Source organism: Lates calcarifer, linkage group LG24 (genome assembly GCF_001640805.2).
Source record: "Lates calcarifer isolate ASB-BC8 linkage group LG24, TLL_Latcal_v3, whole genome shotgun sequence".
Lineage (NCBI taxonomy): Eukaryota > Metazoa > Chordata > Actinopteri > Centropomidae > Lates > Lates calcarifer.
In genome coordinates, this window is record NC_066856.1 from 12,866,103 (window position 1) to 12,884,776 (window position 18,674).

The 18,674-nt window shown below is 40.9% G+C and overlaps 1 protein-coding gene across 2 annotated transcripts in view; it reads left to right on the forward strand.

Annotated features, from left to right (window-relative positions):
• Positions 1–17,070, forward strand: part of plod2 (procollagen-lysine, 2-oxoglutarate 5-dioxygenase 2) — a 30,725-nt gene extending 13,655 nt beyond the window's left edge. Inside the window, exons 4-20 of one of the 2 annotated variants that reach the window (XM_018673767.2) lie at positions 276–439; positions 2,316–2,428; positions 2,525–2,588; positions 2,940–3,037; positions 4,144–4,245; positions 6,286–6,411; positions 6,519–6,640; positions 7,413–7,517; positions 9,635–9,760; positions 10,595–10,736; positions 11,552–11,614; positions 12,975–13,088; positions 13,400–13,465; positions 13,678–13,782; positions 15,274–15,420; positions 15,662–15,787; positions 16,003–17,070. In XM_018673767.2, coding sequence (XP_018529283.1) covers positions 276–439; positions 2,316–2,428; positions 2,525–2,588; positions 2,940–3,037; positions 4,144–4,245; positions 6,286–6,411; positions 6,519–6,640; positions 7,413–7,517; positions 9,635–9,760; positions 10,595–10,736; positions 11,552–11,614; positions 12,975–13,088; positions 13,400–13,465; positions 13,678–13,782; positions 15,274–15,420; positions 15,662–15,787; positions 16,003–16,158 — 1,939 coding nt within the window. In that variant the 3' untranslated portion in view covers positions 16,159–17,070. The remainder of the gene's footprint in view (positions 1–275; positions 440–2,315; positions 2,429–2,524; positions 2,589–2,939; positions 3,038–4,143; positions 4,246–6,285; positions 6,412–6,518; positions 6,641–7,412; positions 7,518–9,634; positions 9,761–10,594; positions 10,737–11,551; positions 11,615–12,974; positions 13,089–13,399; positions 13,466–13,677; positions 13,783–15,273; positions 15,421–15,661; positions 15,788–16,002) is intronic. The other variant, XM_018673768.2, reaches the window with a different exon arrangement.
• The last annotated feature ends 1,604 nt before the right edge of the window (positions 17,071–18,674 follow it).

Here is an 18,674-nt window from a genome sequence, read left to right on the forward strand (position 1 = left end):
TCTATGGGCCATGAATGCATCAATTTGTGTGTCTTTGTGTATAAATATCTGGCAGATCAGGATATTTTGGATATTCCTTACAGTACAATCCAGGAATGCTTGCCTTCACAAATGCTCACTCCTGAAGAATGTTTAAGGTTTACATTTAGATTTCTATCTATCTAAAGTAAATAGATGCCAAGTAGGTGTGTCTTTAAGAAAGCCTGCAGACTGCCCCAAAAGGATAAAACAATGATAATGATCTGTTGCATTTTATCTTCACTTCTCCTTTTTAGCTATGATCTTATCTTTGCTGGGGGACCAGAGGAGATTCTCAGGAAGTTCCAGCAAGCCAATCACAAAGTCCTTTTTGCTGCAGAGGCACTGATATGGCCAGATAAGCGACTAGCTGACAAGTACCCTTTAGTCCGCAGCGGCAAGCGCTACCTCAACTCTGGAGGTGGGTTCCAAAAATTCTAAACATGAAACTGAAATGTTTTGAACTGTGGTAGGTCTCCTCTCTGATATGATGCTGTGTTAACACTGTTTGGATAATGCAAAGGACACCCTCAACTACTCAACGATCAGGTGACAAATAATTATCTGAATATAATTGTAAGATCAGTGAAGCAGCATTTATCACTAAATAGTAGCCGCTGTATTTATATTATGTGCCAAACAATTTTATGTGGGGGTGGATAGTGTTTGCAAAACCCATAACCTCCACGGGTTTCTACATTCTGCTGTCAGCTGTCAAATTCTGAAGATATGCAGGCCGGGTAGGAATTCAGGGGGCTGAGTAGTGCACCCCCCTCAGTGTTATTGGTTTAAACAGCGGTGGAGCGACTTCAAGGATTGGCAATAGACTGATGTTAGTTTTTAAATATGAAACCATCAGACTTTTATTATTATCTCTTGCTAAGAAATGGGAGTGTATTTTCCCTGTAACCTGCCTCCCTGAGGTACTTGCTGTCCAAGGGGACAGGAGGTGACAGAAGCCCATTCATGTCAATATTAACTGCATACTTTTTCAACCTCTTTACTCTAGGTTTCTTTTTTAGTGATCACCCTCCTCCTCATCCTAGATATCTACATCACATGTTAGGGTTGTTTCTAGGCATGATGTCAGTAACATTAAGTACACAAAAAATGCAGAATGAGGGGGAAAAAAGTGCAAATATGTGCAAATGTTTTAACAAAGGAACAGTTCTCATGCTTAACCCAAATGGCAGGGCCAGCTGCATCCTGCCTGTTCTTCAGGACACTGAATTACTGCTTTCACTGTGGTCATCAGCCTGGTCTGACCTCCCATATTGGAGCCTGGCTGTCTCAGACTGATCAGAGACTGTTTTTAGCATTCATTGTCATTGACATGACATGTGGATTTGTCTTGGCCCCCTGAATGTGCCACAGTTTGTATAAAATTGTAGGCTTTGTTTGTGTTCCTACGGATACCGCCCAAGTGACCATCAGGAGAATGTTTTATAGCATGTGGACACACACTACCATGTCACAGCGAGTAGAGTTTTTTTCGGAGATGGAATCAAGATACAGTAGAGCTTGTGTTTGTGTGTGTTTATTTAAGAGGACCAAAGTAATAATGGCTGGAACTAAGGAGTAGTGCAAAACAGTGATTTTTTCCAAAAGGCCTGGGACAAAAAGGCACACACTTCCCAGCATTTTCCGAGATCTGTTGTTTTTAAAACCATAATTTTGTGGACTGGCTGCTGACAATATGAATAGCATAAAATGTCATGATTTTCTTTTAAGTAGTTCGCTTTCCTGCCTTTTAGATTATGTCATGTCTATCCATCCACTTGTTTACAGTGTCTGGGGCTTTTTTTTAATGATGGGATGCAAAATGGTGCACACCAGCAACATAGCCAAACCCTGCAATCTTATACTGTGGTCAGTGAACTTGACCATGAGAGGGAAACAGAGGAAAACTACAGAAGAGACTGCCATGCGAATGTACATTTCGAGAGGGTGTGAGATACTGGCACACACTGCTCCATACTTTGAGCTAGCAGGGAATTGTGAGACAGCTATAACGTATAGATTGCAGCTTTCTTACTGCTGATTATAACACTCCTTTCTATCTACAGACTGTGGGAAGACAGAGTCTCTGCCCATTTCTTGTGTGCTTGGGATTATTGCCAAACATCACACTTTGTGTAAGGCGTTCAGGCCTCCTAGAATGAAGTCTTTAGACCATGGAGCCAGCAGATACAGTATAATTGTCACCAACAGTCTGCTGGTTGTATATGACCTTGTAAACGTCTCTCACCCTATACTTTACTGCTGCATATGTGTTTCACAGTGTTTATAACTTGCAGGTATCATCGGCTACGCCCCGTACATAAACAGAATAGTTTCGCAGTGGAATCTCCATGACAATGATGATGACCAGCTCTTCTACACTAAAATATACGTGGATCCTTTACAAAGAGTAAGTATCTTGTGTCAATGCCAACACAATATATCCCTAGAAAGCACACTGTATCTTGGATGGCTTAGCAACTCTCTCTGTTTTCATGTCTTTCAGCAAACTCTCAATATGACTTTGGACCACAAGTGCCAGATTTTCCAGAACCTGAATGGGGCAGTTGGTGAGAAATTACAGAAAACAGATTCCATAATTCAATTTCCTGCTAATCTGCTATTCATTTGTAAAGTATTCTACACTCAGTTATTTAAAACCCCAGTTTCATGAAGGCACTTGGAGGTGAAACAAATGAAAACTTGGGAATTAAATAACTTTTGCTGCACTAACTTTAACCAGCACTCTGCTGTTTTGCTCCAACACTCCCTGTGAAAGATTGCTTTTTTTTTTTTTTTCAGAGAACTCGTAGTCTTGGCAAACTTTCCCTGCAACATATAAACCTTCACAACTCTTGCTCATGTGGTAAGTCGATTTTCATAACCTGGCCTTAAAAGTCTTGTGTTCCTCGTTTTGGCAGATGAAGTGCTTCTCAAGTTTGGAACAGACCGAGTGAGAGTTAGAAACACAGTTTACGACTCTCTGCCAGTCGTCATCCATGGCAACGGAAACACCAAAGTGAGTAAAAAATTCTGCCCTCGGGCACACCTAATATAGTCTACGTATGGCACTGGATAGATACTTTAAATTAATCATCTAAGACATTAGCCCTGGGTTGAATTATTGAACTCTTCTTTCCCATTTGCTGATGAGTTCCTGTTGGCCCAAAAACTTTTAGATGTTTAGCCAACTAACATTCATCACCAAAGATTGCATTTCAGTGTATAAATTCCCCCCACATTCAGGAAATATACATACTGTCCATGTAATATTTCCCAGACCCTGACCATAAAAGACAGCTCATTATTCAGTGGAGAGGAGAAGCCTGGGCCAAAAATAAGTTATAATGCATAGGTACATTTTCTCTTAACCATTATTTTCTGTACATTAGAGTGTCAGAGAAAAGCAGGATGTCCGTCCTTTAGAGCTTTTTTCTGATCTTTTTCCTTCCCCTGACTCTTCACACGTCTCGGTCCACCACCAGCCGCCTGTCTCTGGTCGTCCTTGGTAATGAACCAAACCCACCAAACTGTTGAGTCATTCTTCCCAGAGGCCTCAACATCTGGAGGAGAGGTTCTAAATGGTAGCTCACAGAACCTGTGTCCTAGCAGTGGTTTATGCTGCTGGAGTTGCTTTGCTGTATCTCTGACCATTACTTTATTATTATTTTTATTTTGTCTACACGCCAAGTTCAGTGTGGTGACAAATACATGATCATTATGTTAATGTCTGCGATAAGACATTTGTAAACAGTAGCGCACAGGAAATTATATGTTCCCTGACTCTCATGCACACTAAATACAGAGCAGCTCTGATTGTGATTACAATATGTTAAAATTTATGAAGAAAACGACAGAGAAAAGGAATAATTACACTAGATTGTCAAGTCTCAGTTTAAGTAGAGGACAGATTCATAACCCTGTGGTCCTTAGTCTGACAAGTGATTCACACAGTAAATTTAAATATCCAAAGTCACATTCCGGGATAGGATATAACAAACAAATCATGAAAATGTTTTAAGTGAGCTCTGCTGAAACATAAAGAAGACTTGGAAATTTTTGCTTATGCCGCCATTAATCTTCTGTAACCAGTCATTCACCTGCTCTGAATTCTTTCCCTTACAGATGTACTTGAACTACTTAGGCAACTATGTCCCCAATGCATGGAACTATGAACATGGGTGTCGAGACTGTGATGATGATGTTGTGGACTTGTCTCAGTTAAAAGTAAGTTTTCCAAATTAAGTCATTTTACTTCTATTTGCTGCTCTCTCTAGTCCATTTTTAAACTCCTGGTGTGGAAAGTTTGTCTTTAGCCTCCTCCCTGTAGACACAGGAAAGGATGAACCATAGCCTGGTTTTCTGGCATGAGGCATCCATCTATCAGTGACTGTCTAGACAGTAAGAGTGGAGCCCAGCTAGCCCTATTTCAATAGATAAGCAAGACTGTTGGCTCTGCACACACTCCCTTTCCAACAATAATAGGTTATGTGCCCGTTGGTCCTTTTGGACCCTCTTAAAAGAGCATAAGTGCCAGGGAAACTACTTGGGGAAGAGGAAGCACTGCTCTGCTGTGGTGGTGCAGGATATGGCTTTTGGGGTTTTCAGAAGGGCTCATTTAAAGGGGTGTCACTGTCGACCAGCCTTGCTTTTAGTGGGCTTCTCAGTATGGGTTTTATCCACAATGGTAAGTTATAGCGGTTACGCTGAAAATTTGTCACAGGGTTCAGCCAAGACCGGCGACGTATAGACAGCAGGAATGGCAGTTACTAGGAAATGTTTCTAGCTGTGTGGTTGTGTCTGTCAAGAATGCAACCCAACTTTACTTCTCTCTTTGTGGGCAGGGTACTGAAGCATACGCAAGATCCCAGTCAGTATATTCTATAATTCTTCTTTTTGTCTACTTAATTTCTGTATATTAGTTTGGTACAAACCTGTTCAAAGATGCAACAAAGTAGCACACTATCTATCACAATATAAAACACTGAGAAATGCTGCCTTTAAGATTTACTGCAATCCAGTAGGCTTCATAAACAAATGTGCTTCAGTAGTTTAACTGGAGCAGATTCAGTACAAACCCAGCTACATGAAAGGCATCTCTGTGACAGCTGCTCTCACTGACCTTCCATGATGAATGTAGAAAAACACTGCTTCTCAATAATAGGCAAGTTAGTGAGGGCACTTCATTCCTCTGTGCCACTCTGTGTTTGGGACAGAGATGTCTGGAAGATCAGGTCATGTGGAAACACTGGTCATACTGCCTTTCTTGTGGGGTAAACCCAGATCACTGGCAGCCCTGCTTTGGTTCTTTGTGTACTTTGGTTTTAGGATTGAGCTTAGGTCCTGCACGGTGTTACACCACCACAGCCAATACTGTGCCAGCCAAACCAATTCCCTAATGTAGTTATGTCTCTTGTGTTTATATGAAGGTCTAGGTGTTGCTTCTGTCTGCTTCAATAAATGCTTTAGTTATTTAGTTTAGCCTTTTGCCACTGCTTTCCCTTTGCTGCCTGTCCACTGTCATTCTGTAACAATTTAAGCTCAAAACTGGCTGGATGCATGAGCTCCCCGTCTTGTGCCCACAGTCTTCGCGGAACTTGCAAATTAGACGGTTCTGCTCGGATCCCTTTTCATCCCTGGCCCAGACCTTTGCTGTGAACTGGTCAAAAGGATCAGGAGTCCAGACTGAGCTGTGTGGGCTGGAGCTGAGTGTCATGGGAAAATGTTTCCTCCCCTCTTCTCTACGTCTCTTGCTCGATTTGTCTTTATGTTGTCTTTGCCCTAACTGTCTGAGCAATCATTTTGTTCATGGGCTGTCCTCTGCAAAGAAATATACGTGGCAATTTGGGTTAGAAGCTGGAATTCCTGAACAGCACTACATTTACACGTTTTCAGTTTTCAGTGCACTTACCAAGTGGGAATTTTGTAGATCAAGAACATCAGCTGTCCTGGTCTGTACAAGCAACAGATGTGCGAAATTTTGTACAGATCACGCAAATTATAAATGTAAACAGTTTAAAACATTATTTAAAAATGTAACAGAACACTGCAGAGAATAAGAACAAGAGTTTCGTCAATTAATTAAGAGGAAGTAAGTGATGTTAAAGCAGGTAGAGTGCTATCAGGGGAACCATCTGTAGCAGCTTCACTGTTTGTTTATGTCTGACATGAAATGTCAAAAGCATGCATGATTTATGTTACAGTGTTTCATTACTAAGGCCCGTTGTTTGAAAGAGTAGTAATTTATCTCTCCTCTAATCTAAACAGGAGTATCCAAATGTGTTGGTTGGAGTGTTCATTGAGCAGCCAACTCCATTTCTTCCTGAATTCTTCCAGCGGCTGCTCACCATGGATTATCCTAAGGATAAACTCAAACTTTTTGTCCACAACAATGTGAGTGTACGCAGCTGCAGCTGCTCTTAGCTTTTTTCCCTACATCTTTATCATGCATGCCTACTTATATGTGGCTCCTAATCCATTAACATTGGCTCCCTCCTCAGGAGGTTTACCACGAGAAACACATCCAGAAGTTCTGGGAAGAGAACAGGAACGCATTCAACAGTTTCAAGGTTGTGGGGCCAGAAGAAAATCTGAGCCAAGGGGAGGCCAGAAACATGGGCATGTATGTTTACCTCTTCTCTAAATCTGTCGTCTCTCAGACATTTGTGGTTTGACGAACAAAATTGATGAAACCATCTTATTGCCATAGCACTCCAAATGGTGCTTGCATGATTTCTGCTTAAGAAAGCTGCCATCTTATGTTGCAGAGCAAAGCGTAAATATTTGACAGTGCTAATGTATTGTTCCCTAGGTGATTATGATGGGCCCTCTTGGCAGCCAGGTGTTCATTTCCAACTAAATATTTTATGCATATATGTACTTTAGTACGGTAGGAATATTGTCAGCTCAATATTTAACTCCCTAGACTTTTGATAATATTCCCTCCCTTGGCTGGACTGCAGGGAAGTGTGGATGTGATTTACTACATGGCAGCCTCACAGGTGCAGTTTTCTCCTATATGGACCTTCCTCTCATTGTTCAGTATTGAGTAACAGTCTGTTGTCACGGAGATAATTCAATCTGTGAGCGCTCATCAGAGAGATCCTATCAAAAGCACAGCGTGACTAAAAGCACTGGTCAGGACATCCCTATAATGAAGTCTAAGGTTTATTAGCAGTCTCTAATCTTCCTAAAAAAAAATCACTTCATCCACTAGAGGCTTAAAGATAGTCAGCAAGACTCTGACTCTGCAATTGAAAAAGGACATCGTATACTTAGGAGCTGATAAATTTGAACTTGTGACCGTGATCTCTCCAAGTATTTCATTTACTGTAATCAGCTCTGGATTGAAAAATCACTACTTTCTCTGCCATGTGTGTTTCTGATTTCATCAGGGATCTTTGCCGGAAGGATGCCACATGCAACTACTACTTCAGCATGGACTCTGATGTCATGCTCACCAACAGACAGACACTGAAGCTTCTCATTGAGCAGAACAGGTAATCAAACAGTAACCAGAATAGAAGCCACACTGGAACTCATTCAGCAAACCTCCTTGGTAGCTGCTGTGATCCTGGTAAAGTATTGAATTTATCCCTCACGTGGCAAAACCACAGGAACATTACAGCCGAGTGAATGAAAGTTTAAAAATACGTTGCTCTGGCTTCCTGTTTTTTGCCTGGCCGCATGGAAACACTGAAAGAGTCTATTGCACTAACCTCGAAATGCCACTTTGCATTATACAAAAAACAAACATGCAAACCCCTTTTCCCTTCTGCAGCTCATGATTGTGAAGAAAGCTTCCCATAAACTAGATGTCATTTTGGCTGTGGCATTGTATTGTGACCTGTTGGAGGCATGCAAGGCAAAAAGCCTCTCCAGGGTATTTAAAGACAGCATGAAAATTCTCTACTGGCACAGAAGCTGTGGGAGGAAAATGCCAGTCCATCTTAACAAAGACAATTTACCATTAGCATACTGTGGTGCATGACAAACAACACTGCAAATTATGTCTTAATCATTTTAAGTCTGTCCAGTTTTTTCACATAATCGAAAAAATTCCTTTCATTGTGGTTTGGGTTTTTAAGACTAAAAGAGCCATGGAAACATCCCGTGTTACTGTATTTCATGCATATTCAAAGAAATAGACAAAAAAAAAGCCGACTGCAGCAGCACACATTTGATTCCAGTCCAGCATGATGTATGCGTCTGGCTTGCATTAAGCATTTTTACGATCTGTTACTGACGTGGAGGTGATCATAGACATCATATAGTGCTCATGAATATACATACTCCTAGCCAGAATTTGTGAAATATTGGGCATTTTTTGAAAAATATGACATCATGCAGATCAGTTAACCCAGTGGTCAGGGGAAGCCAGTATTATCACATACTTGTATGTTTAGATGGCTATCAAGGGTAAGCTTCCACAGCTGTGACTTACTGATTGTAATTAGTGTCTGTGTATAGATAGTCAATGAATTTCTTAGCTCCCTGAGAGACCCCTGCACATTACATCTAGGGATACTTTGCTGGAGACTGATCAACAGGGACAGCAAAAGAAGTGTCAAAGGACATGGGAGAAATGGTAGATGAACAAGACCAAGTAAAAACTTAGTATATGGCTAGACTGTGTATAGGTGTTCAAAATTATGATGTGTGCATTCCCGCAACGGGCATGCTCTTCTCAGTAGGCAGGCAGAACTGTGCAAACCCCTGACGTGGAAGCTTACAATATTGGAACAGACACTCCCTGATGACGTGACTGAAACTGTTCACGCCAAATCATTTTGACAGAGCGACGGCCAATGGGAAAAGTCAAACAGCCAGCTGACCAATGGTGTATCTTTATCACTCACTCAGTCATGGGCATTTGTTTCTAGGGATGACCCTGCTGTTGCGGTCCAGCCAAAAACATGTCAGAGGATTTGAAAATGCCAATCAGTAGTATTCTAACTCTGATGAAGAAGTGGAAAATTAGGGATTCAGTCAGGAAAATCTGTTGGGACGCAAAGAAAAATCCAGAAGCAACTTCAGCTTGGCTTCCCCTTATAAAAGTGGTGTGGATGTTTCAAGTGTACATAAGGAGGTACTTGAACAAAAATGCCAATTTATCTTAATCAAAATAGTTGAGCATTAGTGTACTGTAGTGAATCCATGTGCATCCATATCTACTAACACTGTAAAATTATGGCTCTATTATTTCAAGTCTGCCAGGCTTTTTTTTTTTTTTCTTTTCATACAATTGGGAAAAAAATCCTTTCATTGTGGTTTGGGTTTGTACGACTAAAAGAAGAGCAGTGGAAAAATCCAGTGTTACTGTATTTCTTGTAAATTCAAAGAAACAGACCAAAAAAAGGCTGCTGCTGCAAGTCATTGTTCATCTTGGAATCCAGTCCAGCATGATGTACCGGGTCTGGCTTGCATTTACACCGATCTACAATCTGTTACTGACTTGGCGGAGATGATATCTTTCCAGTGCGAGGCTGATCTCCTCGATGCAGCACGCCGTTTTACCACTAAGAGACCCAGTGCATTAGGTGGTTGGCTGTCTGTGAGATTTCATCTGCTTTGACAGAATTACCATCTCTCCAATCTGTCTCCTGCTTCCCTACAGAAAAATAATTGGTCCCCTTGTCACTCGTCACGGCAAGCTGTGGTCCAACTTCTGGGGAGCCTTGAGTCTGGATGGTTATTATGCGCGCTCTGAAGATTATGTCGACATTGTGCAGAGAAAACGCGTGTAAGTCACAAGTGCAATCACAGTACGCACAGCTTTGACTTTGCATTTTTATGGCTCACACATACCTGCATGCGAGTGTATATGACTATATCAATCTTGTCTTATTGTGCTGAAACAGTTGATACTCATGTTTAGCCATAAACAACCAGACACATAAGATGTCTTTATTATGAGCTACATCCTAGAATGTACACATGAAGACTCATTTAGGCCACAATCAGACCTGAGCACTGAGTATCAAAGCCTGAGGCGTGAAAAAAACCTTAGTCAAACTCACTTCTCCTCTGACTGACTCACTTTTTATGTGTTTGGATATGAGTTGAAATACTGCCCAGATGGCGCAGAGGAATAAACATTCACCCACCACAGTGGAAATCCAGGTTTAATCACCCGTGAACCTGTGGGGAGGAAAACAGTGAGGGATCAGGTCATTGTCGTTGCACTTGCAACTCCTACAGTAATGGTTAGTTCGGGTGCCTGTGTGGAGGAGGTTAGGATCCGGGAATGGTGTGACTCTAAAAGCCAACAGTGGGAGTTAGCGGTGACAGCGTAATGGAACTGTTCATTCCAAATTAGGAGAAAAAAGGTTAAAAGTCAGGGGGTGAAAAACATAAAAATCTCCACACATCGGTTGCTTTATACGAAACACATGGACCTGCTGCTTTATTTTACCATATAGTTCTCCAACACACTCCCTAACAGCTCGCACAACACGCCTGTAGTTATGGATGGCATGTGTATTACAATAAAAAATCTCCCCCAGCATTCGAAGAATGTAAATTTTTACGGTTGCTGCAAAATGAGCACTTCCCCTCTCTGTCTTGTTGTTTCTAGGGGTGTGTGGAACATTCCTTACATGGCACATGTATACCTTGTCAAGGGCAGTGTCTTGAGGAATGAAATGAAAGAGAGGAACTACTTTGTTCTGGAGAAACTGGATCCAGATATGGCTTTGTGTAGAAATGCCAGAGAACTGGTAAGAAGGCCCAGCCTCCATCTTTAGGGATTCATGTCTTAGTGTTGTAGACTAATGTGAAAATACAGTATTTTTGTTACATAGTCCATAAACTATGAATGTTATTTATTCTGTAAAAAACATGTATGCATAAAGACATAGCCAGTTGACAGACATTTATACTAGAAAATTAAAGTCTGTACTTAGAACTGCTAGTTTAAAAATGCAATGAATCTTAACCCTGACTAAAGTCAACAGCTCAGCGGAAACCAAAGATGAAAGCCTGGCAAGTATAAGTGGTTTGAACTGTCTTCGTCTGTCATCAAGGCATGATCCTTCTCTGTTTATGGTTGCTCTATGGTGCATTACGGTTCCTTGCTCCACTTGTGTCCCATCATCCTGCACTTTCTCATGCCTTTACTGTCATATGACCACAGACGGAGCAGCCAGTTGCAATGCCTGCTTGGCTAGCTGACAAAAGCTGTCTTGTCTGTTATGTGTTTTTCTTTCTGCGTTTATTAAACTTGAACAATGTTTATCCAGCTAACGCTTCATGTCACTGACATGCCACCTGTGCTCAGCTCTAAACAACTACCATGCCTGCTCCAAACTCAGTGCACTTTTGGATTGCTTGGTCTTTCCCCTAGCATGCATTCCTCCCATGTTAACCCACAAAAACATCAGCTTCAGAGGGAATCTTGCTCCTTTTTCATGATTTTCCCCTCCTCCTGAGTTGCTATGTATGTGACATATATACTTCAGCTGTCACCCTGTGTCTTATTCTGAAACACTGATTTATGTTATCCTATTTACATGATGCTTCTCCTTTATTTTAGACCAGTCACAGAGAAAAAGACTCCCCTTCTCCGGAATCATTCCATATGCTCAGGCCCCCGAAGGTTTCCATTTGTTTCAATTATTCTGCTTTGTGAAACATCCATTTCCAATGGGTTAGCACTGAGAAGCCATTCCAAGGTTTGGCTCATTTCATAGGCAGACCTTTTTTGATGTGCAAAAGACATTTACCTGATTTGATTGAGGATTTCTTGGCCCTGCTAAGTTAAATTCAGTAAATTTGGTTTTTAATAAAGTTTAACAGTAAAATTTCACAACTCCTACACTGTATTTGCCATTGGAAATTATATGAACATTATCAGGTATTATCTCAGATTGGGCAGTTACATATTTATAGTAAATGTTTTAATACTGAGTTGCTGTCTATGTTGCCGTCTATGTCCTTACATAAGATATTAGGATGACTGGCAGCTCTTTGGAAATTGATGTTGACCTTTTGCTTGTGATGAGTTTAGGTCTAAAAGCAGACTTGTCTAAGTTATATAGAGAGAAAGACCTGTGTTCTGTCCTGTTTTTATGATCGCTTCCCGAAACGAGAACAAGGAGGAGAAAGAAGGTTGGAGAGTCAGTCCACATGCAAGTCCCCCTGTCCTGATGCTTTATCCCGAACAGCCAAACTTCACAGCAAACACATATAACCAGCTGCTCCTTCTAAACACACCGACTGATCTCAGACTAGGCTCCAAAAATAATAGTTTTCACTCATTTAAATCATCTGGTCTAAATCACAGCTTTCACAAGATGATTCTGTATATTAGCAATTTGGAAACTTACACTGGTAGACTGCAGAACCATTCCTAATTCATCATTTTTTTTTTGTTATTTACAAAGCCTAGTCTGATAGTGAGTCCAAATCCTCCTCCACAAAGCGCCCTCCCAATGCTTCACTGTAGAGGGAATATCATTCCTGGATTTGCTTTGTCCCAAGCTGCCCAGCAACCCCCCCCCCCCCCTCTGTTCCTGTTCTCCCACTCCTCTTACCTCACTCCCCCACCCTGTTCCTGTTCCTGTTCCCAACCCACCAACATCCACCCCTGCAGCACCCCCCACCCCCACCCACAACCCATAAATAATCTTAGATTATTTATATGGCACCTGTGTCTGTTTTGATTTCAGTGTGTTAGAACACACTGAAATCAGAGTTGATTTCATTTTTTGTGCAAATGAAGCTTTTTAGTAGTTTGCCACAAGTTTTTTTTTCCAGTTTCATGCCAGTGCTAACCACTGAGTGTTCAAGCCATAAACACTTGACATAATTATAACATACAGTGCGCGTATGTACTGTAGATGCATGTACTATGGTTATGTAGATATGGATCTGTTATAAATGCTGCCTGTGAGACATTTCTTTTTTTCCTCTTTAACTTATGTGAAAGTGACTGAACTTTTTCCTGTTTGCTGCAGGGAATCTTCATGTACATAACAAACCGTCACGACTTTGGGAGGCTCATTTCCACAGCCAATTATAACATTTCTCATTACAACAATGACTTGTGGCAGATATTTGAAAACCCTGCGGTAAGTCATTATGAGCTCTCATTATTCCACGACTACAAAAAAAGACATTTATCTGCATAGATGAGATAAACAGCAGCCACCTGTAAAGGTTATTAGCCATAATGGAAAGATTACAGATGTGAGGCAATTTTGATATAATGACTTCAGTGCGATAAGATTCCTGATGATAAGCTTTTGTGATTTACTACTGTATTTGGCACACCAGCACATGCCCTGTAGGAGAGGAGATTAGTGAGGTATGCAGGTCAGCAAACAGTCCAAAAAAAAAAAAAAAACAAATGCCACTAATGTGAAATTCTTTCTCCTTGCAGGACTGGAGGGAGAAGTACATCCACCAAAACTACACCCGTATTTTCACTGAGAACTACTTGGAAGAGGTTTGCATTCATGTCTATATATCTGCTTTTGGTCAAGATAGAGATACAGACAGACAGTAAAAAGAGAATGACATAATGTCGCGCAGAAATCCCAAACATCTGCTTTTAATATACAGTATCCGGGTATTTCATTACAGCCACTGTAGCTCTAGGTGAAGGTGTGACTCAAGTCCATTCTCACTCGGCTCTTTGTGCATGTCTGTGCATTGCAGCCTTGTCCAGATGTTTACTGGTTCCCAGTGTTCACAGAAAAGGCCTGTGATGAGCTAGTGGAGGAGATGGAGCACTACGGTTCATGGTCTGGAGGCAAACACGAGGTCAGTACTGTTAGTTCAGGTTCCCTGAACACAGAGGTGTAGTCAGCACACTGCAGGCACATGTACTTATTTTTTTCTGTGGTCATGTTCACACATCTTTGTAAGGGCAGGAAAAGAATATTATCATGGTTGGAAATAATTATCCTTAACTTGTTTTAACTTGTTTGCCAGTGCTAAAGATGTCCTTTTATGATGATTAATTTGGTCTGAACAGCACTTAAACAAAACCAAGAGTTCACCATGCTAGCAGCTCTGTGAGGGTGCTCAGGCACAGTGGTGCTTTGAGCTAAAGGCTAGTAGCAGCATGATAACACAGCCATACAATGCTAACGTGGAAATGTTTAGTAGACATAATACTTGCCATGTTCTCCATATTAGTTTAGTGTGTATTCATGCCACAGTTTCCTACACAGATTGTACCCACTCAACCCAAGTAGTGCAGGCATTTGGTGTGTGGGAGTGGAAATGAACTACAAGTCAGTCTGGAATAACAATTATTACGATTTTCGAATTGCTGTGTATTTTCTCTCAATCAACTAATTATTTTAGCACTAAATAAAACCTAGCAAAAAGTTTGTGTCAAAAGGCTGTCCCCTTCTCCATTACACATCATTTCCAGCACACAGTCAGCACAGTTGGAGACACCAGGGCTTATTTTCTAACCTTCAGAAGAATACATTTGCCATACTTTATTCACAGTGCATAAATAACTCTAACAACTTTTTAAACTGCCTTACTTAGATAATAATCATATTAAAGATGAACCCTTCAGTGTGGTTTTAATGTTTTCTTGCATGTGTGTAGCAATTAATCACACTGAGACACCATCAAGAAAAAGTGTAAGGAAGGAAATAATTCATGTTGCCTTGTAAACCATGTCTTGCCATGCCTTTGTTGATTGGGTGAGCTGTTACCTTCAAGCTCTCTTTCACACCCTTGTGTGGCCCAGATATAGTGAGCAGTGAGTGGACTGTTCTTAAGCTATTATATAGATTTTTATTTTGTGTTTATTAGGACACACACCATCTCACACATAGTCACATGATGGTGTTCAGAATACTTGTACACACATGCTTACTTTTATTACTAACATCTCCAGATGCACCATTTAAATATAATGAAATAAAACCTTAAGATGTTGTGTTTTATGTTTATGGTTTTTAATTCATGTGGCCTGTTTTATGTAGTTTGAAATTGCTAATTAATGTGCCTAAAAGTTTGCCAGGGAGACTAAATGTGTACAGACACTTTGACTAACTCAGTTTGGGAAAACGCTGAGCTGGATGAGTCATTAAGCCTGATGCCGACAGACAACAGCACAGCCTGCGGTTTCAAAGACACACACATGCACACACACTCACATCATCATCGTCATCACCATCATCATCACTTTGGAAACTGCAGTCACACACATAGAGGATGGTGGGTCATTTGTTCCATCATTAATCACACTGCTAGTGTACTTTGTTTTCTCTCCCTTTTTTTTCTCAGGACAAGCGGATTGCTGGAGGCTATGAGACCGTGCCAACAGATGATATTCATATGAAGCAAATTGGGTTTGATAAAGAGTGGCTACACTTCATCCGAGAGTTCATATCACCCGTCACGTTAAAAGTTTTCTCTGGCTACTACACTAAGGTTAGTGTGATCTCATGGAGGAATATTGGAAAGATAAACAGTGGACCCCACCTCTATTTGCCAAATAGTTGGAGCAGCAGAATAAGTTAGTTCCTACCTTGGGACCTGTTTTTACATGAATTTGACATTCTTTGATGAAATGTGAGCTTTGACAGTGGTTGACAGCTTTTCCATTGGATACTTCTTTGAAAGATACACAGACTGTCAGCTAACTTGATGTACTCTTGTGCCCCCATCGCAGGGTTACGCTATAATGAACTTCGTGGTAAAATACACGCCTGAGAGGCAAGCGTACCTGAGGCCCCATCACGACTCCTCCACCTTTACCATCAACATTGCTCTCAATAACAAAGACAGAGACTTTCAGGTAAGGAGGAGGAGGAGGAGGAGGTATTATGGAGGATGAGTCATACTAATATACAAGTATAATGTCATCTGGTGTCATCTAATTTGATTCAATCTCATCTTTCCGACTTACATCATCTTCCTCTCTAACATTCCTGTTAACCCTGCGATTATTTCACTATTATTTATCAGTCCAGTCTTAAACATTTTAACCATGTCTGACACTCTCCTTTTTAGGGTGGAGGCTGCCGTTTCCATAGGTATAACTGCTCCATAGAGTCACCAAGGAAAGGCTGGAGTTTCATGCACCCAGGACGACTGACTCATCTCCATGAAGGCCTGCCCACCACCAATGGCACCCGCTACATCGCGGTGTCTTTCATCGATCCTTGAACTATCTGATTATACTGTAAATTAGTCTTTTGTCCTTGCTTTGCTTTTTTTTTTCCATTCTGTCCTTTGACATTTTGTGCCCCAAATGCAGATGCATTTTTTTTTGCAGATGCAGTTTTTTTAAAGCTTTTTTAATAGCTTTAAAAGAATAAATAATTGCATTAAAAAAAAATCTCTGTCAAACAGAGAGTAGAGTGGAAAGGGAAGTGACATAAGTAATTCACACTCAAGATACACAATTAGAAAAAAATGATAGCAGGGTACATTTAAATAATTTCGATTTAGATTCAAAGCCAAGATCCTAGCAGGTATTACTGGTACTGTAGCTTGTCATGATTTTCACTTCTTTACAGTTGTCATGGTAACTGTCATTAACACACACTGGTGGCTTTGCTAACAGTTAGCTGTACCATGCTAGCGTACAGATAGCTGATGTGTATCTATTTGTGTTTCAGGTAAAATGTCACTGAACACCTTTATACTGTAAAAAGTCATCATTGCTTCAATAGTTACTGCTGGTGCTCATCATCATTCCATGTTTCTGCATTATAACTGAAGGTGTTTTTCCACCCTAAAAATAGTCCAGATTGCAGTTGTGATTTTTAAATTAAAGTTTGATTTGATGATCAGTGAAAAAAAGGATCTATTTTTGTAATTTTGCACACCAGAAAAAAAAAAAACAGACAGCAGAATTCAATATGAATTCTGTTTGAATGAAGTTCAATATTCTGTTTTACTTGAAAGGCTTCTTTCTCCTTTTTGGAAATTGCAACATTCATTCCTTTTCTTTCCTGAAAACATTTTTCTGCAATATTTTTTCTGAGAGATTGTGTGTGAGTGGATTTTGGGACTCAGCAAATTAAGTCGTTTAACTTATTGTCAAAACTGAATAAAAGTCTTTATAAAAAAAAATGTCTTTGTTCTCTTTTTCATCATTAAAAAAATCAGTGAGTTTGCATTTGCACAGATTAGTCATACTCTTTTTTCTGCTGCTTTAGATACTTGATTTAAAATCAAGATAATCAGCCATGTGTCGATTCTGGCAGAAACAAGGCAATGTCTGGAAGTGATCACTCACTACCACAGACAGACTTCCACTGTATCATCACTGTTATCAGATCACCTTCCAAGTCTGCCAAGTTGTTCTCCACTGAACACGTCTCATGTAGAAACAATCTGGACTGGAGCAAGACTGCTGAGGGAGTAGCACTGGAAGTGTTTTAGGTGTGGTGTGATGATGTACATCAGTGCAAAATGTAGTTCAGTTTACCTTAGGGGCCGAGTGTAAACATGTACATGTAACCCTATGAAAGTGTACAGATGGGAGTTGTAAGACTGATGACAGACTGGAGGGAGAGAGTATAGAGGGTGGAACCTACAGTTAAACTTGTCATTCTCTAGAAAAGGAGTGGCAGTGCTCATTGATTTATGTTGATAAGCATTTTGGATTGAGCAATCTGATGAAACCTGATCAATTTTTGAGAACTTGTTAAAGATACACAAGAGAACAGTGATTTCTTTTAGCAGTTACAAGCCTCTACATGTGTACCTTCTAGAAACTAAATACAATATTGATGTTCATTACTTCACTTATAAAACATCATCTTAAGTCTCACCTCCCTTTCAAATCTCTTTACTTTTTAGCACTCACAGCCTCTGGAGACTTGCCCCCATGTTTTTTACGCTGCAGGGTTGACTCCCTGACTAGGCGCACGTTCCTGCTCCCTGTGAAGCCTGGGTGAAGGCTGAATGTCTGAGAAGCTGCTGTGAGGCGGCGAGGAGACGGGGGGAGAGGAGGAGGAGGAGATTTAGGTCAGCATGGGGGAAAGGCTCTCTGCTGCTGAAAGAGCCCTTTGTGGCCGTCATTTCCCCCAGTCTGCCCCTATGTCCAAGGCCTCTGAAAGGTGACATTGATCCCAGCCAGGCGTGCAGGAAAACCTGCATTCCTAGCAGGTTCTCACAGGAATGACTTTATCAAAAGGCAGAAATGGAGGGAAATGTTTTAAGTCTTAAGTCTGATTTATTTCTAAGGTTAGATGAAGAATAAATGCAAAGTGAATATTTGAAAAGCAAAGCCAGGTGGTTTGAGATCCTTTTCCTCCTTTGATTTTTTGAGGATTCAACCCTGGAGAGCGTGTTTATACAGTCAAAGCCGAACACACCAGGAGGCCATATACTCCCTGTTTGACCCAGTGAATACTCGTGCTTAGGGTCAACGCTCAAAAGATGGGAATCGTGATACTACACCAAAGTAGGTTCAAGTGTGCCACAAACTGCAGGGTGCCCCAGTAACAGATAGTGATTTAGCCATTACTGCGGTACACACTCTGGTCCTGACAAAACAAAGGATTTAAATTAAGTGTTTGCAATGATGCCAAGAATGCAAGCACATGAGGCCAGTGTATGTGTGGGCACACACTATCCAGTGTCCATAGTTTAGAGGAGGACAATCATGCTATGTGGCTGGCATGAGCAGTTTGGAGCCTATTCTGTGTGCCACTTATGAACTGTCTTCC